The sequence below is a fragment of the Apis mellifera genome, linkage group LG1, assembly GCF_003254395.2.
Source record: "Apis mellifera strain DH4 linkage group LG1, Amel_HAv3.1, whole genome shotgun sequence".
Classification (NCBI taxonomy): Eukaryota; Metazoa; Arthropoda; class Insecta; order Hymenoptera; family Apidae; genus Apis; species Apis mellifera.
The window spans coordinates 20,362,741-20,386,314 of record NC_037638.1 but is presented as its reverse complement, the minus strand read 5'-3'; the positions used below and the strand labels follow the sequence as shown (position 1 = coordinate 20,386,314).

The 23,574-nt window shown below is 40.5% G+C and overlaps 1 protein-coding gene across 2 annotated transcripts in view; it reads right to left on the bottom strand.

Annotated features, from left to right (window-relative positions):
- Nucleotides 1-1,897: 1,897 nt before the first annotated feature.
- Nucleotides 1,898-23,574, bottom strand: part of LOC412778 (chondroitin sulfate proteoglycan 4) — a 35,326-nt gene continuing 13,649 nt past the window's right edge. For both annotated transcript variants that reach the window (XM_006571285.3, XM_396231.6), the window contains exons 4-12: nucleotides 21,417-21,648; nucleotides 15,436-15,652; nucleotides 11,915-12,509; nucleotides 11,464-11,718; nucleotides 10,223-10,420; nucleotides 9,435-9,636; nucleotides 6,580-9,297; nucleotides 6,097-6,503; nucleotides 1,898-6,008 (exon numbers count right to left, since the gene is read on the bottom strand). In XM_006571285.3, the coding sequence (XP_006571348.2) occupies nucleotides 4,032-6,008; nucleotides 6,097-6,503; nucleotides 6,580-9,297; nucleotides 9,435-9,636; nucleotides 10,223-10,420; nucleotides 11,464-11,718; nucleotides 11,915-12,509; nucleotides 15,436-15,652; nucleotides 21,417-21,648 (6,801 nt within the window). In that variant the 3' untranslated portion in view covers nucleotides 1,898-4,031. The remainder of the gene's footprint in view (nucleotides 6,009-6,096; nucleotides 6,504-6,579; nucleotides 9,298-9,434; nucleotides 9,637-10,222; nucleotides 10,421-11,463; nucleotides 11,719-11,914; nucleotides 12,510-15,435; nucleotides 15,653-21,416; nucleotides 21,649-23,574) is intronic.

The following is a 23,574-nucleotide window of genomic DNA, read 5'->3' as shown; positions in this document are numbered from 1 at the left end:
TTTTTTTTTTTTTTTTTTTTTTTTTTTAAGTACTAATCCAATAAATAAGTTTGTTTCAGATTTATTAACTTCTAGGACAAATTTATATTGTAATATTTCAAGTAGTTATGTAAATATGTTATATCAGTGGTTCTTGAGTAGAATGACATGAAAAAGAAAGTATGTATATACAATTACGAAGTATGTATTATAATTATCATCTCGTATTAAATATTGATTATTATATTGTAAACTTTTATTAAATTCTTGAAATTAAGTTTGTTACAGGAAATTCCATTGTGAAATGTCAGCAAAGAAGAAACTAGAGTTTCATTCTATTATATATAATGTCCTTTTCCCGTTCCTTGTCCTTTATTTGAATTAAATTTTTTATTTAAGTAGAATATATATAATCAATTTTTTCCCAGTTTTATATAGATAGGATAAACAAAATATTATAAAATAGGATATTGGTAGGATTATTTATGGATCCATAAATGAAAGTTTTAAACTTTCAATAGATAGAGCTTTTAAATTGATTAGGACTAGATAGAGATTGAAATAGACAAATTTTATAAAAGGAAATTTTTAAATTTTGATAAATTTGTATTGGTTTTTATAATTAGTTAGGGTATTTTTCAATTAAATTAGATTTATCGTCAGGATTAGATCATTGTCGATGTAGATCATTATCGATGTAGGTCATTGTCGATCATTGTCGATATAGGTCATTGTCGATATAGGTCATTGTCGATGTTAGTCATTGTCGATGTAGATCATTGTCGATAAAGATCATTTTGTTGATGTAGGTCATTGTTGATGTAGATCATTGTTGATGTAGCTCATTATTCAAATAATATTATATAAAAAATGGGAAATCAATTAATAAGAAATCATTACAAAAAAATGTTAAAAAGCATAAAATTTCAATTTGATATTCAAATTATTAAATAGGATATATTTATAAATAATGCATGTACAATTAAGATAGTAATAAGATAGTAATAAGATATTAATAAGGTAAATGTAAAATGGTCGATGAGATATATTTATAATTAAGTGCATGCACTTAATAATTAAGAAGAGTAAATAATAATTATAAGTAATTAATTTATTTTATAATTAGTTACTTATAATTATTATTTACTCATTAATTTATTAATAATTACTTGCTTATAATTGTTATTTACTCTTCTTAATTTTTTATTTATAAGTAATTCTAAATAAATGGTGATGGGTAGAATAATTCTTTGCGAGACGCGTTTCATTTATTTATTTATTTTTTGTTGTTTCCTCTATATTTATGAATTATTAAATTATTATATTTTAAAAATTATTTCACACTTTCGTTACGATAAAGGTATAAAATAATAATATAATGAAAGAGCGTCTCGTCTAAATAATTGTATTAATTACGTAATTAATTTTAGATGTAGTTTTAATTTTATTTTAAGAATCATTATTTTCCGCGTCGGTTTTTCTTACAATTCCTTTTGTTGTCTTTGTTGCACAACGATCAAATATTTGTACGTTTTACAAACACACCAAAAGGAGAATTATTTTAAATAAACTAATTTTTACGTAAAAGGAGGGTGGATGGGACGTCGCGTGGTTAGGGTGGGTCTCCAATATGCAGCAACCTCCACGTGGTGAGACCTGGGTTGGTATTACTTGATATACAATTACTAATTGTAACATACGTGATATAATTATTAATTGTAGAGCAAGTAATATGAGCTAATTGGCTGCAATCGCGGTAATGTTTTTTAGATATCTCGAATATTTCTTACCTTGTCACTGAATGTTATTCATTCTCGTTGTTCATTAAAACATTAAATTAAATTATTTATAATTTATTCTGGATTAAATTGAATTCTGAAATTGAAACAGCTGGGAAAGGAAAAGTTAAGTTAATATATACTTATATGCATATTATATTTTTCTATTCAAAATTCTTTATATTATGGAAAGGTGTATGTATGTAATTATGATTTGTTCACTTTATAACATCGCACATTCAGTTTATTTGAATTACAAGAGTAATGCATTCAGTCGGCAGGGAAAATACAATCCTATATAACTATATATATTACACAATATAGAAGTTTGGCACTCGGATCGGTTCATTTTAGGGATGTAAAAAAGCCTAACTGTTCATTTCTAGCATATTCATTAATTAGCACACGTATTTCTGTTAAAAATGTATTTTCTTTTCGCCACACGAGAATCGGAATTGTCATATTAATGCATATGCTTCGAATTCGTGGAACAGTTTGTCTTCTATTTTAGGAGTGTATATATTTTATATGTTCATGTATAATAATAATAATTGTCGTTATTATTATCATGATCACTATATTAACATCAACGTTAGAGCATTTCCTTAATTATATATTTCCTAGGGATTTTATAGAAATCATGATTAAGGTCACTGTGAATTTGCGCAGCTCTAAAAGACAAATGTTTAAATATTATTCGTCGAAAAATTGACGAGCGCGCGAATCAACAAGTCGATATCGATTGATCGAGCGATTTATTAATTTACTATTAATACTGAAGAGTGTATATGAATTCATTGTTGTGCGTTCCATACGCCGATCAATTAATACGGTTTAATAAAATTTGTCGTTGTATTGAAGAATTGATTCACGGATAAATTTTTTTCCACGGCGTCATCACGGCTGCTTAATTCACAATTAATTTTCTATCGTCACATAGTATTGACGTAAGAGGATTCATATTCGGTCTATAAGATCTAATAAACTCAACCTTCACGACGTCGACGAGATTAATTTTACGTAGAAAAGGACATCGGTATTTTTAGAGGAGTAGAAAAATCGTTAAAATGGGCAATGACAGCATATATATGTTATATATTTCGTTTTGACATTTGAAAATTTCGAAATTATAATGAATTTTTTTGTATATGTTTCAATACGTGTATGTAGAATTTTTTACTCCAATGGTATAAAATCGTGGAAAGGAATAGAGGCGATCTCAAGTGATAAAATGAGAAATCGACATTATACGACGCGAATCAGTAGAAATGCGAAAATCTCGCGTAAAAAGATATGTGCGAAAACTCGAAGTATCTTTGGTTATACCTTGATCCTTAGAACGCGCATATGTAGTATTTTTTTTATTTTTTATTTTTAGAAAAGTCGCAAATAATTTCTATATTTTTTTCATATGTATATAAATCTGAAATATGCATTTTATAATTTTTTTTTCTCACAAAATTTTACGTGTTATTACGTATAATATTTTTCGCTGATAATGTTTCTACGTGCTCCCGGTATAGTCATTTAAACATTTTCGTGGCATTTTTACTGGTACCTTTATCGAATGTTCGACAATGACTTTTTTTTCCTATTTTTCCTTTTTCACAAAGAAAGGATGATTCGTTGAGAAGAGAAGTATCGCCATAAAGCACGAAAGGAAAAGATCCCGATTGACGTAGATTTGGCTGAGACGAGAACGTTTCGGATCTCGGCATCGAACCGAGAGGAAAGACAGCGAAATCGACATCGTGCAGGCGTCGTGGGAAAATTTTTTTACAAGACTCGTTAATATCTTAGGCACATTCGATCCACAATAGCGATGATAGTCTCGGGTTTTGTATTCTTTTACATTTAACGAGTGTTTAGCTTTCCCGTTAATCGCGGAAGTATTTTTACGCGAAAACCACGCAAAATTTTACTAGTTGAATTATATGTATACTTAGCACTCTTGTCAGAATCGCTTATATTGTAACAAAAGAAGAAAAAAATCGATGGAAACTCTGATCCTCGACTTATCGTTAACGATATAAGTATACAATCTTGGATCGCGGAAGAGTCGATGCCGGGAAAAAGAGTTTCCGTCAAAATTTCCGATATAAAATCGAGGCTTTCGATAATATCCCCTTTCGCGGAGTCAATTATTATTTTTAGGCACATTAAGACCATAGTTAATCGACGATTAGTCTCAAGGTTTCGTAAGAAAAAACAGTCTTCAAATTTGAGAAAGTGTTACGGCCTGTTTCGCTTTAATCGCGAACAGCCCTTCTTTTGCTAGACCCAATATTGATTTCTTCTTAGCAAGGGATTGTTGGTCCTTTGTGCGGTGCTCGATTGGCAAGGTAGATCGGATGTATCGAAACTGCTCCATTCGTCCCCATCCGCGACACCGTACGGATATTTCGCGGAAACATCCATTTCGGATCCTGTGATACTTTCCAGGGGGTTGAGGGGTATCACTTTGCATTGAGGTAGGGTCGACGTCATGGTCGGTAGAACGGGCAATGGAGTACTTGCTGTCACGCTGTTATGATCGTTCGCGTAACGTTTCACGTGAGGGGTGACGGGCATTAAATGGTCCGGAGGTCTTGGCAGAGGCATCACACCCACTGCTGGGGTTGGTTCTGGTTTCTCCTCCTCGGCATGTTTGTATTTATTTTGTCTACATCTAATAGTGATTATCACCACTACACCGAGTAAAAATACGCCTAGTAGCATTCCTAGAATTAACAGATAATCGTTGCTCATGTTGGGCGCGATCGCCATTTCACCCTCGTGACCTACCGGGTCCATTGGACCACCTAACGTGATGTTATATTCATCCATGTCGAGTTTCACGCGAAAATCGAACTCGCCCACGGCTGGTTGAAAGATGGAGGCCGCTAAGATAAACGCGAAGCTATCGATTACCCCGTCGTATTCCATGGTTGGAATTTTTTTGCAAACCATATAAATCACACCCGACATCACCTCCTGATGAGAGAATTTGCTCACCTCTTTCTCTCGAGTTCCTCGTTTCTCGCCGGACGAGAAGGAACTTCTTATGATTCTCTTTATTTTACCAAATTTCGGCTTTTTGATAATCGTGTATGTCGGATTGCTGCTCGTCAATTTAGCCAACGGTGTGGCATCCATATACTGCAACGTTATTCTAGTCTTCTCGCCTGCCAGAGCGATCATAGGATTTATAATCATCAGAGGTACCACCTTGATGTCGATTCTTATACGCTTCTGTTCAAATCCGCTCAATCGTGCGGTCAGCTCGAGACTGTCGTTCGACACGGTCATATCCGTTTGCATAAACATCACGCTTTTCGACAGTAAATCTGTTTGTTTGAAACTAGCCGCCGCTCCGTCGCGCACGTACAACACACCATACTTTGGGGTCGTCGTTATGTCGTAAATGACCAGATCTTGCCTCGCGTTAGTGTCTAGTTTCACAGTGCTCTCAGAAATTAGAGCTACGTTGGATCCTTGCTGGAGGTTTACAGGACCTAAGACGGTGACGTTCAGTTTGATAGGTAAAACGTAGACGTTGAACACCGTGTACACCGGGTTGAACCGTCCATCCCAAACTCTGAAGTAAAATGAGGCCGCTTGAAGAGGCCCGTTGTGCTCGTACACCAACCGATTGGAATCGACGTCGTGCTGCGTGAATTTGTTCACTTGACGAACTTCCGAGATATTCTCGTTGAACGGTAGAAGTAACAGACGACCGAACGTCGGTTTGGATATCACGTCGTATACGATTTCTTCTGGCGGAGTGTCCGGATCGGTCGTTAACAAGTTCTCTCTGGTTATCGTTTGATTCTGATTTTGAACCACGGTGATGGACGGTGCATTCGTGATTAATTTGAATGGCTCGTCGTTGACGGGTTCGATTATCACCGGAATACTGGTGTTGCACAGAAGGATGTGACCAGGGGTCAAGTAAAGAGAAAAATTGATACGATCTTGCAAAGTATCCGAATGATCGTGATAATAGGCGATCTTCCCACCTTCGATCTGGGGTTGAGAGAAAGTGGTAACGTTTAAATCCGGGAGAATCATCACGTGGCCGTGACTAGGTTGATTGACCAGTCTCGAGAGTACCGCCGGATTCTCGATTCCAGCGTGAGTTTGAAGGAACGACACGATTCCGCTTATGTTCATCACTACCTGAGTCGAACCACCTTCTTCGACCCTCACGTTCTTTATGGAGACATATCTGTCCAATCCACCGCTGGAGACCGAGATATCTATTTGAAATACCTGCGAAGGAAGTAGAATTAAAATGATTTCACGCGTGGAGATATTGGTCGTTTAAACGAGTCTTAGATAAAGATAATTATAATCTCGCCTGATTGGTTAAGGATTCCGCGAAATGTGCTTCCACGTCGAACGTGAACGAATCATTGGCAGTCAGATCCATAAATTGTTTGGTATGTTCGTAGAAAACTTTACTATTGTTAAGGTCCGTTTGCGTGAATCGTTCGACGTTCAACCATGCACCCTCGCTCGTCTCCATGATGATTTTTCCAAGATGCGGTCCATTTCGCACCGTATATTTTATCTCCCGAGTCTCGTCCGAGCATTTGGTTAACAGTAACTTGCTCGATATCATTTTTCTGGTCAACGGAAAAACGTTCAAAGCAACGTTTTGCTCGATGTTCAATCGAATTGGTTTCGTGGTCACCAGTATCGTATAAGATTCCGTAGCGTGTACTCCATCGTAGAGCACGAAATTGAATTCGGCGTCGGATCCATCTGGAACGGGAAATGTTTTAAGAAATTTGATTTTTTCGAAAAAGTAGGAAAAAATTTCTCACCGTAACGTACTTACTCGTATGCGTGAACATGACTCTCGACCGATCGATTTGTTCCTGAGTGAAATTGTAAATATCCACCTCCGGGGAAGATTTTAACGAGATTAATCCATTTCGAACTCCACTGACGTTAAATGTTATATCACGTGCCGTGGTATCGTTATCAACAGCCGCTAAATTATCGGGCGTTAACGTGATCGATCCACCCTGCCAAACGGTTAATTTCGTCCTATTAACCAGCACGGGCACCTCGTCGTTAACGGGTTGCACCGTCACCCAAACGTCGAAGGGTTCGCTGGTTTTATCCCCCGCAATGAGGACCATCTTGAACGAATCTCTGGGAAATTCATCCCCGTTGTGCTTGTACAATATTATTCCACCGTTGAGATGTTTGAACGAGGATTTCTTCGTCTCGGAATTCTTGGTAGATTCCAGAATCGTACCGTGTTTCGGTTTTTCCTCGATTCGAAAATTCGTCACTTTGTTAGAATAGTAAGGGGTGAGGATAGAAAAGTTGCTTTCATCGAGAATAGTGCTCTTTCCCTCGACCACGACGATACCCTTCGCCTCGACGTAAAGTTTTTCCGGGACGATCACAAAATTGACGTTCAGATCGCGCAGCCAAGTTATTCCGTTGGTCACATCGACGACAAATTTATCATTGGTCTGATTCATCACGGATTGCACGTAGAACACGCGACCCTCGTTTATCATGCTTTGATCGAAAGATTTCACCGCGTTTCCGATATAATCCTCTCGAGTCTCGTCGCTATGTTCGTCGTGAATTTGTAGCTCCAGATATCCATTCTGCGGCCACTCTTTCAAAAAATATACTATCTCGGACTCTGGTATCTTGGGATGCATGATCTCGAGACTCTTTCTGTTTAACAAGATACTAGTAGCCTCCTCCACGAACACGGTTTTATTGTTTTGAACGATCAATGCTTGCCAATAACTTTCGGGATAAATTTTAATCAGGAACATCCCCTCTGCCTCCGCACCCTTTGTCGATACCTTGAATTTAAAATCATCCCTCGTCAAAGATCCTCCGAGATGTTTGTACAACACTATGCCGTAACGCAAATTCTCTTTGTTGAATGCATTAGTTTCTCTACCGTGCTTCAGCAGCACCCCGTGCTTCGGTTTCTCCAGTATCGCGTACTTGATATCTTTGTCCGTTGTGTACACATTCGTTTCAACGTCCAACTCGTTCGGACGAAGAGCGACCGATCGATTGAACTGCACTACGGACCCGTTGCTCTCTCTCAATCTCACGTAAGGTGGGCTGGCTTGAATTTCAAGGACACCGGCCGTGTAAAAATAACCGTCGGTAACGCCAAACTCAAATTTTCCGTGATCCTCGCCCTGATGTTTAAACAATATCTGGCCGTCGTCGATGTCCTGTTGACTGAACTCGTGTATCTGCGAGGTGGGATTGGTTATCCTGTATATTCCATTTCTCTGCGTGTCCCGTCTCGTGTACATCAACTCGTTGGGCTTCGTATCGATATCTTTGTCCGTGTAGGCAAGATCCTTGTTCGTGAGCAATCTCTCGCCCTTGGACACCACGTGAAACACCTTGTGAACCACTCGTTCCGGCGCGTTGTCGTTCTTCATCGTCACCTCGACGCGAAATACACCCACGTACATGAAATCAACAAGGTCCGAGGCGATAGCGACGAATTGGAACGAATCTTCCCTCGTCTCCGAGTCATCGTGAACGTAGTACACTTTTTGGGACGAAAGTTCCTCGGAAGTGAAGTAGGAGGTGTTATTTCGCGAGTGAGACTTGGAATTGTTGGTGACGGTTAACCAACCGTGATGCGGAACTATCGTCAAGTTATAGATCAAGGATGTAACCCCGTAATCCTTTGGATTCGTTCGAACGATTCTTAGAGGTACTCTGGATCCCTCGTCGACCCTCAGAGTTTCCATGCTGTCCAAGGGTTTCACGTTCTTGCTGAGATAATGCCTGAACTTGAACGCGGAGTGTAAATCGATGCACTGCGGCGCGCTCACTTTGAAACCGAATTCATCTAGAATGGTGGAATAGGCCCTCTTGAACAGTCGATATTTCAATTTGCCGGAGTCGATATCCTCTTGAGTGAAGGTGTCTCCGATTCGTAGTTTTCGACTCGAAAGGAACAAATTACCGTATCTTGGTCCCATGGTCACGGTAAAAACGATCTTGTTGACCGCGGTTATCAGCGGGTTCGTTTGATACCTTAGATTTTGCCCAGTGACGATCACTTCCGCCACGTTGGTAAAGTTAATGGGTATCCTCTTGGCTTCTTTCAACTCGAGATCGATGAAAGTGATCCGAAAATCATAGATGTGTTGAGCTCTCACCTCTCTAACGCTGGCTTGAAACTTAAACTCGTCCTGATTCGGGCTTCCCTCGTTGTGAAGATAGCGTATCGCGTGCAACTCGATGTCCCTGCTCGTGAAATGGTCGACGTTGATCCAACTGCTCGAGACGTCCTTCAGCTTCTGAATCGTGCCAAATTGCGATTTCGAGACGATGTCGTAACGTATATCAATGGTGTTGTCGTCGGAATTTGTGGTGAAAGAGAGATTGGCCGGTGTCAGGTATGAATAGGACCGATGCACCACGACCAATCCCGTGTTGTGCATCAACTTGATTTCTAAAGGATGAGCCGCCACCCTTAAACTCGCCGGTTCACTCTTTTCTATACCGTCGCTCACCTGAAGATCAAGCTTCGCGTTCGGTTTCGCTGAAAAACGTAATTGAACCGAATAAACGTTTGAATCGTTAATAAACCGGTAATGTCGTGCTCTCGCATAGACAGCAATTAAACGACAATAATAATGATGTTTGTTTGCATAGTGAATATCGATGAAGTTGCGTTACCGTTTCCACGGTGTACGTATGCAATTAATCCTTGCATTAATTCAGCCTGGGTAAACGTGTCGATAGGTCGCGACGGATAAGTCACTCTTTCCACATATCCAGCATCCGCGTCGGTACGTAAGACCGTGTAAACCAACATGTCTGACGGTGTGTCGGCATCGATCGCCCAAATTAATTCTTTCGTTAAGATTTTCCTCGTGCCCTACAGATAATTAAGTGGATTTAGTTATATTTCCATCGTTTCATCGTTCAATAATTTATATTCCGATTCGTCCGTCGTATTTCCGTATTCTCGTAGCGCGTATCTATTAATTTTTGTCGAAATAAAAAATTTAATCTTTATTAATTTCATTTTAAAAGAATTTATCGGATAGAAGAAGCATCAAGATTTTTCATTTCAGAATTGATTTCGAATGTTCGATGTTTTATACATATATATATCACGAGAATAGATTTTCACGAGGAAAGAAATTATTTCATTTAGGAAGATCGCGATTCTAAGTGGTTAATTAAGGGCAACGACTGGAGCGACTTAAATCGATTTCGTTACGACTCGACCGCGCCACGTTCGTTCAAAGATACGAATGTTGAAAACAGTCCACAATTTCTTCGATTCCCGATTAATTGATTTAGCGAAAGGTCGCCTGAAGCGTTGCGAACTGTTTCGCGTCAATTACGTTCACGTGGCTTTGAACTTTTTGATTCATTGGAAAAGTTCTTTACGCGACAAAAATCTCTCGGAGAAATATATATATATATATATCTCGTATAGATCGTTTGTGTCTCACCTGAGCGAGTCGTAGCACTTTTGCGGTTAATATTTCGAGCAATGGGGGATCATTAACGGGTGTAACGTTGACGTGAAGCGGAAACCTAAGTCGTCCTTGAAGGTAGCCTGGCAACGCGTAACCAGCTCCTGCCACTAACGTCACTTCCAGAATCATACTGTCCTCCGTGGTTTCACTGCCGTCATGCATATATTGTATCTGCCAAGAAATTTGATCGTAATAACGAGAGGCGATGCGGCACGTGTTGAACAATGTTTCTAGAACGTATAAATATGTATGTGCGTGTGTGCGTGCCTCTGCTCTCTACCACCCACGAGTATTCTACGCTATAAAGAGTATGCTATAACAACAAGGCTGCGTAACGGAGTCGAGAAATTCATCGAGCGCGGTGACATTAGGGAAAATTAAAAAGGAAATGAGCAAAAAAAATGGGCCGTGAACTGGTCGTTAACGAGAGACGTTTATTTCATTTTATTTCATGATTTATTCACGACAGAGACGCGGCCATAAGATGAACTTTTCAATCTCCCTTCCCCGGCCAACGGTCTTCTTAACGAACCAATAAACTCTCTTAATATCTCGAGACTCGTGTCTTCCGCGTGGCTTGCCGTTTTTAAAATTAAACTTCCTTAAAGATTCTCTTTGCATTTTTCCATCGGTGAATCATTACCGGTGTTAAATGTGCCGTCTGTTCCCAGTTAAAATTAATTAAAAAAGGCGGACGGGTTATAAATCGTCGATTAGCATAGCGAATCTCGAGGCGCGAATTCCTCCAATTCTCGATACGTATCCGATCGCAGGAATAAAATTTCGTTTATTCGAACTACGTGGAAAACGCGGTTTAAGGGGAGAAGCGATCTCGGTCCCGACGTTCACCCTTACAAAAAAACGGTTAATAAGCGGTGGTGGTGTTTATAAATAGAGCAGTGCCGGTGGATAAATCGGGTGCGAGTAGAAGAGGAACAGACAACCGAGAGAGAGTCGTGACGACACGAGCACGGTACGTGGCCCCCCCACGATTCTAAAGTTAGGTCCTTGTGCCGCGAACTATCTATAGCTCCGTGATCCCATGACAAATTCGAATAACGTGTCATTTTCTTAGTTATTTATTTTTTTCGTTCGAATTAATCGAATATCGGATATAAATTGTAGTTGATCGATCGTATCACGTCTAATGGACATTTGAAAAAAATTTGTTGTTGCGCAGTAGTAGTAGTAGTAGTAGTAGAAAATTTATTCACCTTATCTCGATCGATGTCTCGAAGAGTGAAAGAATGTTCGGTTCTGGTAGTTAAGAGATCCAGAGTCAGTGTACCGTAAGTGGGCGGTGTTATCAAAGTGAAGATAACACCGTCCTCTTCCACCCCATATTTAGCAATGTCTAGTACCATGGCAATGTTATCGCTCGTCACCAGCACATGTCCTCCTTCGCATACCAGTAGGGGACTCGATGAGAGTATTTCCAAGTTCACGGGTAAATTTGCTTTCGAGTAAGTCTGAAATTCGAAATTTGAAGCTTCGAATGAAAATAATCTTTCCATCTTTCCAAAAATTCTTGTGAGAAAATATGTGAGGGAAATGTTGACGGAAGGAAGGCAAGCGGGAGATTTCGTTGTTATAAATGTAAAAAATCTCTAACGAAAGAAAATGCATGGAACGATTGCTCGCAACAAGTGATCGATTGTTATTTACCTCGTAATCCTCGGCATGATTCGGATTGATACACGATAGTTGCTCACAGTCGCACTTAAACGAGCTGACACCCAGTTGAGAGCAAACTCCCCCGGAAACACAGGGATCAGCCTCGATACAGGGAAATCCCCAAACGCAGCCAACCACGATGCCCTGGCTGATTTTAACATCCGGCAGACCGAGCTCCTTGTTATCCAACATCATATTTCTCAGGCAACCCTTGTAGCTCACGTCACCGGATTTAAGACCTTTCCCGAACGCCTTGGCGCGTTTGTTGAGCTCGGTACCGCCGATGTACAGGGTGTCGGCCAGATCTAGGTAACGATTCCCGCCGGAGGGCAAGCTGATGGTTTTTTCTTGACGATCGACCGTGATCCCGATTCCGCTCGGATTGAAATCAACGGCGACCCGGTGCCACTTGCCGTCAGCCACCGGTGTGCCGTGTATCAACTCGGTCGGTCCATTCCCTTTGTTCATCAGAAGTCGAATTTTACCCTCGAACAACTCGATCCCGAGGTAATCGGCGTACGAGGATTGGCCGGTGTTGTAGAGCAGCAGGCCGCTCTCCTCGCCGGTCTTCAACTCGAATTCCCATCTACCGAACAAAGAGGAGGAGAGGAGGTTGATCGAATGGGGCTAAAATTGAAAGGAAGTCGTTCGTCGAACTTGGCTTAGCCGCGACTACGAACTCCGTCACGAACCTGTGTTCGCGCGAGTGAACGCGTGCCGGATACAAAAGCCTAAGCCCAAGATATTAGAGAATAATGTTAAAACTTGCCAGTTAACAACGTTCCCCGGTTAGTAGTAAGCCGGAGTTAGAATTTCGCAGTTGACTTGTTCGGATCCGCGACTAACGCGTTTCCTTCAATGGACTCGCTTCAAACCGTTAGAGAGAAGGAGGAGGAGGAGGAGGAGGAGGAGGAGAGGCGCCGCGCGAAACTTGCACTTTCTTAACAGTTTCAAGGGAAATTATCCGATCGTTTGCATCTTTTACAGGGAAGATTGGTCGATTTAGCGAGCGAAACTTGACTCGAAATTGATTTATACTTATCTAACAAACGTTTGAAAATCCCTCCGCTCGAACATTGATGAAAAACGATATTGCCTCCCGATGAAAGTAGCGCGTTCGAGTGCCCTATTGACGCGCGATAATCGGATGAAAAAAATCGGCATTAAATCGGCATGATATTATATTTGGAGAGGAAGCTAAACGAATCTAAATGCGTTAACGAGAGTGACTTAAGAATATCCTGTATTGGGGATTTTTTTTCTTTCTTTCTATCTCTTTATAAAATTTCCCCGTTTAAACGAGAAATGAATGAAAAATCACGATTGCACGAAATTAACGATCGTTCTCGGACGGTTGAATCGAGTCGCGATTAACGTTTTTGTTTACACGATTTATTCAAGTCGAGTTTGGTCAAAAGCGTTTAAGAGGGCCGTCTAAAAACGACACCGGTGCTTTCATTTCCGACGGGATGTTTGCCGTGGACGCCGCTCGTTCCGTAGCACCGACAGAATTCATCAGAGCTCTGGATATCCCAAGGATGTTCGACGTATACAATACATAGAAACGAAGGGGGGAGTCAGGATTGTTGGCATTGTTTCGAAACGGTTGCCACGATACGCAACAGGTATTACGCTGTTACCTTTATTCTCCGAAGCGAGCGTTGAATTAAGAATCGCAACGAATATGCTTTTAATTTTCCAGAGACAAAGACTTTCGGGATTGTATCTACGTTGCGCGCATCGCGATGCGGTTCGATTCGATTCGAAAGACTTGTGAAACCGCTGCTCCAAATCCTCGGAGAGATAAAAAATTGCTTCGTTCGGGAGTATCGAACTTGGAGGAAACGCGGCTTGGAGGATTATCGGTATCGCGTATTTCTTAATCGAGAAAGATAATTTGATTATGCGCGTTTTAATTAAAATTCTCGCGGGAGAAAATTCTACATTTTTATCATTATTATTTTCAAGGAATTTTACAATATTCGGTTACAGATTATTTTGCATGCATTGCGATGCGGAATGTTAATTTAAAGGAAATAAAAATAGGATAGACGGCGGCGGGACTATTGGGAAAATCTGGTTCGATCGATTAATGACGAACGGCGACAGACGACAGGCTCTAAATATCTTATAAATCATACGTATGCACACACACACACATATAACGAGTACAGATATTACAAAGCAAGATGGATCGATACATGAAAGAGATCTGGCGTGTCTTTCGATATTTATTCAATTCTCACAACTGGTATTAATTTCACAAACATCGTTTTTCATTTAGTCGAAGAGATAGATAAAAAGAGACGTAGAAAGAGAGAGAAAGAGAGAGAGCAAAAAGAAAAACGAGAAAAAGAGAGTAAGAGATTTACTATTGCGATTCGTCGAACCAATCAAACCTCTTGTTCCCAAAAGTCTTTGTTATTCTGAAAAGTGGGATCAAAGTGTTTTCCTAGAGGATACGAGCAGACATCGTTCTAACTAGTAACGATGCCCTCGTTGTAACGTGATTGCGGTTTTTGTTTGGAGCTTTCCAAGATGCTTTGCCAACGTCCCCCTGGGTTTTCACCGTTAAAAAGTAGTACAGACATTCGTCAAAGGTTTTCACAGGGACGTTAAAAACTTTACCGGTATTTTTCAAGGAAGAAATTCATCGGAGATACGTTCGACAAAAAAAAAAAGAAAAAAAGAAAAAAAAAGTATCCATTTTCGATATTGGCCGCTATCCTTCCGACGTGGTGGTTGGTTGCGAAGCATCTTGATAAATATCATATTCTAAATTTAAACAAACCGGCTCGAGTATGACCCAATTTAAATCGAAAGGGAATCGAATTAGCCTTGCCGTCGTGTCGCTATCTCGTTTTTACTTGACGAAAATTGTTTATTCGATTATTAACGCTTTACCAACGCTTGGCACGGTACACGCGCACGCTAACTTGTAGTCACCGTTTAGTTTTGATAAACGCGCGCTCGACTATTCGCAAACTGGTGCTAAAATTGACTTGGAAACTAAATTTCATATTTATCCCGCCGCTTTAAACGGGACACGCATCAAATATTGTCGTTAGTTTATATCCATAGCGGTTTGGCCGTCTATCGACAATTTCTGAAACCGCTAATAACAGCTGTTCGGTTGACGAAGTGTCAGACGCGAGGTTCGTTTCGCTGTAATTTCGTTAGGTCGATTCATTTCCCGATTCGGAAAATCGTGTACGTACACATACACGTGTATATTACGCGCGTATGTTTCATTCAGGGACTAATGCTTATGTAAGCGAAATCGGTTTGCGCGAACCCGTGATATTTCGAAAGCGAGCAAGTAGACGCGACGAGTTTTAATTAAATGGATATGTTTTCGTTATCGGGCAGCTTAGTTTGAATACGAATTAATTTGATTAGTTAGGGAAATATCTCGAAAGATATATTCTTGAACGAAGGATACTCGAGACTCTCGCAAAGTGCGCGTTCGAGTATAATTTACACGATGAAAAGACGCTTTTGGTGTTACGTACTTGGAGCCCGAGCGTGGAATGGGTCTTGGGATCGCCGTGAACGCACCATCCTCCACGAAACTAACTTCCGTGCTCCTCGTAGCGTCGAATTCCGGTGAACAGCTCCACGTAACGGCGGTGGCCTCCGACTGGCCTTTCCTCGACTTGGCGTATTCTATTACTCTGGCGCCATTGTAGATTATGTCAGCCATACAGCCTCGCAAGTAATCCGTGTGTCCTGCGGAACAGAGGGAGAGAGAGAGAGAGAGAGAGAGAGGAGGGGGAGAAAGAAAGAGAGAAAGAGAGAGAGAAAGGAACGTTACAAATTGAAAGAAAAATGTATGTACGTATTCTCGTCTACCACGCGTGTATGGATAGAAACACGTTTGCCTCCACGTTATTGTCAGAGGAAAATGCGCGCTCGATTATCGTTGATCCACGCGAAGAAGCACAACATCTCGAACGATTTTAATCTCGAGTGGTTAGAAATCGCGAGAGACTTTCCCGAATTGGCGTTTTCGCAATTGCCTTTGAACGAGGTGCTCGCGCGAGCAAATAACGAAACGGGTCGGATATTAAACTCGATGGCCAGAACTCGATTCTTATAGTCTCGGCGGAACACAGGGAACGCGGTGGCACACTTTGGCACCGGTTCACGAGGTATCATTCAACGGCAGAGGTTTTCGCGAAAGAGTGGTGTAATGAAAGCGTCAGTTGCAAACCGCATCGGGGTTGATGGCCAGATAATCTCAGTTTCGTCGGCTGCCAGGGAACGAACGAACTAGGCTATCGAATCCACCTACGAATTGTGCGCGATTCGCCAAATACGATTCGTCGAAAAGATGATAATCGTCCGCGCGAGATTGCCCTTTAATTTATTATTTCGAACGAACGAACGAACGAACGCGAACGCCGGTGTTTCGATTTCGAAGATGGATTTACTCGTCCGATCAGAGGGAATCGCGGAGGTGTTCGCTCGAACGAATCTTATTGTGTTAGGTTTGTGGTAGGGTATCGGTCTCCAAGTTGGCTTGATCCGGTTAGCAAGACGTTGTTGACTCGATACCTGCGGCGGGAAACGCATAAGCGAAAATTGAAGGGGTGTTTTGGGGATGGGACTCGGTGATGACATTTTCCGGTGTAGTGGTGTATAAACCTCGGCAATAAACCGAGCCGTTCATAGTGCGGTGAATCGTTCATCCCGCAACTTTGCCGCAGCTACCATTCTACGTGATCCTTTCGCGTGCTCCACGATTATATTAATTGGAGAAGTTTCGAAAACGGTTTTTCCTCCGGGCGACTGAAGATACCGTGGATAACCGCTAAATGGACCGAGGTCACTGGAAAATGTCCCCTCTAGGGGGAGGGAGAACTCGATACCACCTCTCCTCGGAGTCGGTTTTAAGGATCTGCTCGCGAATGAAACGCGGTACAAAACGTTTTGCGGAAGACTCGAGATATATAACCCGAGACAAACGAGTTCCGGTTTATATTCGCGTGATTCGTATTGCTCGTCGTATTAATTCGAGGAGGGAGGGGGAAACCGCGGGGGAGGATGGCTCTTCGTACAAGGAAATAACGTTGGTGGTCGAGAACGATGCGAAATGTACGACGTGTTCTTTCGCGCGTTATATTGCGATTTTTCGTCGCCGCGGAGACAATAATATCGGGACGGTTGGGAGGATGAAAACGATTTGCCGTGATAGCGACCGTGAAACCGAGCCATAAAATAAATAATTTCCCGTTTCGTCACATTCAAGACTGTTCAATTTATTTGGATGTAACCGTGATCGAATATCTCGCGATAGAACATTGACACCGACGTCTCGGTATATACTTTTATTGATTTCTCTCTCTCTTTCTCTCTCTCTCTCTCGGTATTGAACGTGTATCTATCGGTTAGTATTCTCTATATTTTCGCGTATATTCCGCGGGAATGCCATTCGATAAATCAAACTCATGCTGAGGATTTCATTTTCGATCGTACATGTATATATGCTACGTATAACTTGGATGAGTTTTAACCCTCCTGTCCAGATATCCCTGCGAAGATGATAAAAGATGATATTTTCTGCGAGGATAATTTTGAAATTAAAAATGGATATAAATCCTCTGTTATTATTACGCAGATATTATACTGCTTTATTTTGTTACAAGATCAGTTATAAGATCAGTTATATTTTCGTGAAAACTTTTTTTCCAAATACGAGACAAAGTTATTTTTATCGTTTTAATATTATATATATATATATTCGACGAAGTAATGAAATATTAGTAGAAAAACGTTTAAGATGCATAGATGCAACTTGTCCAATTTTTTCCTCGTCGGCCTTAATCCGCGGAGAGTCGAAAAAGCATTCGAGTCTCGGAGTTAGATTAACATCCTATACTCGGTTTCATGCATATTTCAACGAGATGGATGGAAAATGAATAAAAGTCGTCGTCGCGATTCCAACTTTGCGGGGCGAACCTTTCTTCTTTCTTCCTCGATTTCGCAGGATCGTTTCCAGGTCTTGTTTTAACGCGGAACGAACGGCCTCGAGAATGCCGTATACGAAAAACGAAGAAATTGTCGGCAGAGAGCATCGCGAGATGCGGTTCGCGTTCCTTCTTTTCCTTCTGCTCTTTATTCCTCGACTCGGTTGAATTTAGCGGGGTATCGCGGGACAGCAGGAATTAATAAGAGGTTCTCTGGAGGGGGGGAGCACCAGGCTATGTCGTACCATGGGGTACAAATGAATTGTCATGAATATGTAAATTGAATTTCGAGCTGGTCGTCGAGCGTTGCACGAGATGCTCGGGGGAATAACGGTGGGGAACGAGCATGGTACACTCTCTGTTTGTACTGATCGTATTCAATTTGGAACGCGTCACCTCGGTTGCCTTCCGATGAATTTTTGCTTTTTAGAGACAACTAGCCTCTATCCCTATCGCTCTGCTCTCTCGTGGGTCGCGGTTGTTGCCGTTTGCCTCGAGGCAAAACCCCCCCGGATCCGTTCATTCTAGCGCGCGTTACCGATTTTACCCGCGAAAGTAGGTTCGAGAGATACGAGGGAACCGAGTTCGGCAGCGCGGAAACGTGGTAAAATTCGCGAAGCGGAGAAGAAAGGGGAATTTCGCGTTTCAAATTCGTAATTTCATAATATATTTCTCCACTTGGATTGGTTTTCATCGAGTATAAATCTCGTCAAAGATAATGGTCGGTTCCGAAATAGCTTTTCATCACCGCGTCGAAACCGATGTTTCTCTCGCTCGAGTAGACACGCTACAATATATCCGATTCACGATTTCACGGTTACGATTAACAGGTCGCGTTGGTGGACGCGACCACCTCTCGCGCGAACTCTCGACGACACGATTTCATCTTCGTCGACGAAGAAGATCGATGATCGATCCACCTAGCCTAGACTAGAAATTAGGTTTAGAGAGAAGAGCCGGTGTCGCGGTGTCCCGTGTTATCAGAATATTCTCCGCGCTAATCTCGCTCAATGACCGTTGCTGATGGTCCACGTCAGTGATGGATGGAGTAAATATCCCTCGTGACGTACACTAAATAATATTTCACTAGATCGATGTCGAAAGATATAGACTGGTTGATTTGATATATGGCACGAGGATCAATCTTAATTTGCAATCCCTTTTCTTTTCAACGGTTGAACAGATGTTTGCTCTCGCTTCGTCGTGTGTTATAAACCGTCATCGAAACTCTTATCTTTCTTTTCCTCTCTTTCGTTGTTACGAAATATATAAAAGGATAACGATAACGGTTCAAAAAATGTATTCGTTTCCAGAATAGAAGATTATAAAATTGTGGGAAATAACTCGTCGAGTTAGTAAGGTTAGCCTCGTGTATCTTTTCTTAAAATGGAATTTTTTTATCCTCTGGATTTAACGATTGTATAATAACTATTCGAGAACGGTTCGAAGACATAAGTCAGAAATAAGTTAAAAAGAAGAATAAAAGCGCGAATCCGCGAAAAATAAGTTAAAGTTCTTATTTTTAACGAATTGGGACGATTCTAACGATTCTAATGATTCATCGTGTATTTTTATCCACGCGATCATCCTCTGCCTCTTTTCTCTTCTTTCTTTTCTTTATTTTTTTTTTCTTTTTGTCAAATTCGCGTTCAATTCATTTTCGCAAACGATCGTACAGGCCAATAGCGTGGACAATTTGAAATCTAAAAATTTTTAGGTGAGAATGCTTCTGGTAAACTCGATTGTTCCATCGTTGGCCTGCGTGTTCCCCGAATTCGTTGGACTCCGTTGTTTCTATTGTACAGTGAGAAAATCTCTACAATAGAGTGGATATTTCGCCGCAGCAAACGCAAAACGAATATTTGAACTCGGTTTGTTGTTGTCGGATTCTGATCGCGTAACACGCATCTCTGCCTGTCCCTCTGTAATCCGTTTGAAGTTGCGGAAATATGAATTTTTATACCGGCTGTACATTGAACTCAAAGTGTGTGGGACTCGTCAAATCTAGTTACACTCGACTGCGTCGATGAAATATTTTTCGTCAAACGTCCTTATATTGTTTTTTTTTTTTTTTTTTTTTCTCTCTATTTCAATTCTGACCGCAACAGATTTTGTCATCGGGTCAGCGGTCAAAATTTGATAGTGAAATCATAGATAACAGCCGGTAATTTTGAAAATTGAAAAAAAAAAAAATCGCATATACGTTTGCATATACGTTTAGGAAAAATGAAATTGTAACTTTGTCCCATACGGAGAAGAGAAAATAAATTTTTCGTAAAACGAGCACGTGACGAGGATCGAGTAATAATTATCCAATATCGGATAGTAAAAATTGAAAGATAATGTGAATATATTCAATTGGTTAGTTGGAAAGTTATGTATGATTTTTCGATTCTCGGGAAAGAGAAAACTTATTTAACGGAGGGAGGGGGAGGGGCATTATTCTGTTTATGGTCAATTCTTTTTACGAGGATGGCGCTCTTAAAATATTCTTGTTTGAACTTCAACATCAATTTACATAAAGTAATTGTCGCGCCTGGACGTAAGATATTTCTGTTTTTAATTATTCATATTACATGAATTTAAAATAAATTGCAAATATGCAGAATATTTTCCATATTATTGAAGTAAATAGCACGAGCAAATATACGCGTCGATAAACGTTGGTTTGCCCCAAATATCGCGATCGAATTTCAAACTACAAAAGTAAATTTTAATAAATCGTTCTTATTGAGAGATAAATAGAAAAAGAATTTACCGTTAAACTATATATAATGATTTTGCAATATTTATTATTATAAAATTCATAAATGATTTCAAAGAAGTGATTGACATACATCATCTATAATAAGGCGAATTATCGTTGCATTTATATCGATATTATTACTCTCTCTCTCGTCGATTCAACGCGTATCTCGATGAATTTTATGAATAAATTGTAAATAAATAATTATTGTAATCATTACATACGTAATTAGTATTTAATTTTTCAAGAGCTAATAAATAGTCATCGTTATCACTCGAATCGTCCAGTTCGTGAGTCGTATTACGCAAAATAAAACTAACAACGAAACGTATATATTCAGTATTTCTTCTATAAAAGAATTACGTAAAATATCGCGAGTGAACTTTTCAAAAGTCCAACAGTTACTTTTAATTAAGCCAGTTGGTTGCTTTTACGCAAAGTAAAAAAAAAAAAAAAAAAATAGTAAAAAACAAAACGTATTCGACGGCGAATCGATTCACCAACGTTTAAATTTTCACGAGTTAAACAGTTACCCTCAATTAATTCGTAACACGAATTATGCAAAATAAAAATAACACTATTCGTTCGTCGTGTCGCGGATTGATTGGAAGAAAAATCAAGTTTTCTCCATTTATACGGCAAGTTTCATTAGAATCGACGAGAATGTAATAAGTTGATGGCATCTTCGTGTTACCAACGAGACGTGTAAGTGAGCGAGAGTGGAGTCACGTGGCGCGTCGATTTATCCGAGTGAGTCAAGCTTGCCGGTGCGTCTTACCTAGAAATAGCTCGTTAAAATCACCCTGTCCCCCGATGAAGACGCCATAGTGTATATTCAGTTCAAAGAAACGTCCTGGTAGAAGGGACTTGGTCGTGTGTATCACGTCAATTTGTAGGGTGATGTTAGCCTCTCGCCTCGTCAGATTGACCTCGTGCCAGCTCAGGTCGTTCAATGTCAATCCACGAGCACTGGACATCTCGCTTTCACCTGCCCCTAAATTGATGTGGACCTGTGGAAAAATCAGAAGGGACCATCCTCTTAAATTATTCTACCAAAGATAGACGGAGACTTTGATGTACCGGTAAAGTTCGAGAGAAACTCTATCGCAAGTTTCTCTCCAAGATAATTACTCTTTGTTGGAAATTTAGATAAGGTAATGCATAAAGGAAAATTATTTTTTTAATGAAGTAAAATTCGAAGAAGGATGTAGCTGTTTCGCTTAGAGGGAAACATGACCGAGGAAATACTTAAGTTTCTTCTTGCAACTATTTCGGCGAAATAACATCTTCAGAAATTTCTCTTCTTCCTTCTCTCCCTCTCTCTCTCTCTCTGTCTTCTATGTTCTATCTTTGCAGGCATTACGCCTTCGATTTGTGCATGCAAAGTGTAAAAGGGCGGTCCGGAAACGTATTAAATATTGATCTTTTCCCAATTGCCATCTATTACTCAGTTTATCAGATTCCTCTTTTAACCAGATACCGTGTAATCGGATTTTCTAAAATCCCTTCTCGAATTCGTTTGGTGGAAAGTCGCGTGAAAAAGGTGAAAATAATTCATAAAGAATGCTCCATAAAGAATGGTAAATAATTCGCCTTATAATTCTTCCCTTATTTAGGAAAAGTTAGTCGCGCGTTGTCGGATACGGACTTTTAAGTAAATTAGAATAAAAATTAGCATCTCTTTAACTGTGTATGTATGTGCCTCGTTTAAAATCCGTAAGAGAACGTCTGTCGAGGGAGAAAAAAAGAAAGAGATCTGCCACGAGTAATCCAGTTACCGTTAAAAAAAAAAAAAAAAAACCAGTTGACATACATACTATGTAGCAAGTACATTTTATTAATCCGAACCTCGACCTTTCCGCTCAGATCCCCGCTTCGAGGCCACAAACGACCGGGGATTACGATGTTTCTTTTTTTTTTTTTTTCTTCTCTTCTTTTCCGTTTAGCGGCACCTTGGCTCGACATTATGAGACGGGTTCGAGTAATGCATTATCGAGTTAGGACAGTACACGACGCGCTTTAGCGAGAGGTGAAGCGGCAGCCTCTGATAAAGAGTCTTTAATCGCGACCTAAATCGACCTTCCGAGACTTATAGCGTTGTCTTAGTGTAACTTGCACCATCCTCTCTTCTCGTTGATCTTGTGTGGAAGGGGGGAAAGCATCGAGACGGCCATCGAGGTAGAATCGTGTCTTAATGAAAAGTCGATCGTTCTCGGAGAGACGAGTCGAAATTACGAGGGAGAGGCGCGCGATTGGCATCGAGGCCGATCCGTTGCATCGACTTCGCTTCAGACGGCCTCTTCTCCCGCCGTTCTCCGATCGATTTCGTAATAAAGGCGTGAGCTTTTGCGAGTTGCAAGTTCACCCCGATAGTAGCGCAATGTCCGATGACTATGCAGGATCCCATTAATATGTATAAGCGCGAGAGACACGACACTTCGTCGAGTGTAAACGCGAATTTATACGTTTCGAAGGTCGAAGACACCAGGACGATGCATTATCGATGCACCACCGTTGATTGGAAAGGGAACAAGGACAAATATTCGATCGATCGATTGCAATTGATAAGAGGAAAAGACGTTTCTTTTCGAAATGAAAAAGAAGAAAAAATAAATGGCGCGAAATTGGACGCATTTGATCGGATCCGTGGACAAATTGTTTCGGACTTTGTATGTAATGCGATTTACGCTTGATTAAATTGATAAACATTTTACGATTTGGCGATAAACAAAATGTTGCATCGCGTAAAATAAAATAAATGAATTGAACGCGTTGGTGAAACTACCGAACTTCCGAATAATAGAATAATTGGGAAGATGGAAAAGGTTTTAAGCGGATAAAACCGGTGCGGGGAGAGACGTGGCTCGACAGGCACACGAGACGTTGAAACGATTCCATTGCACTTTTTGCTCGCCCGTTTATCCCCCTTCTCATCC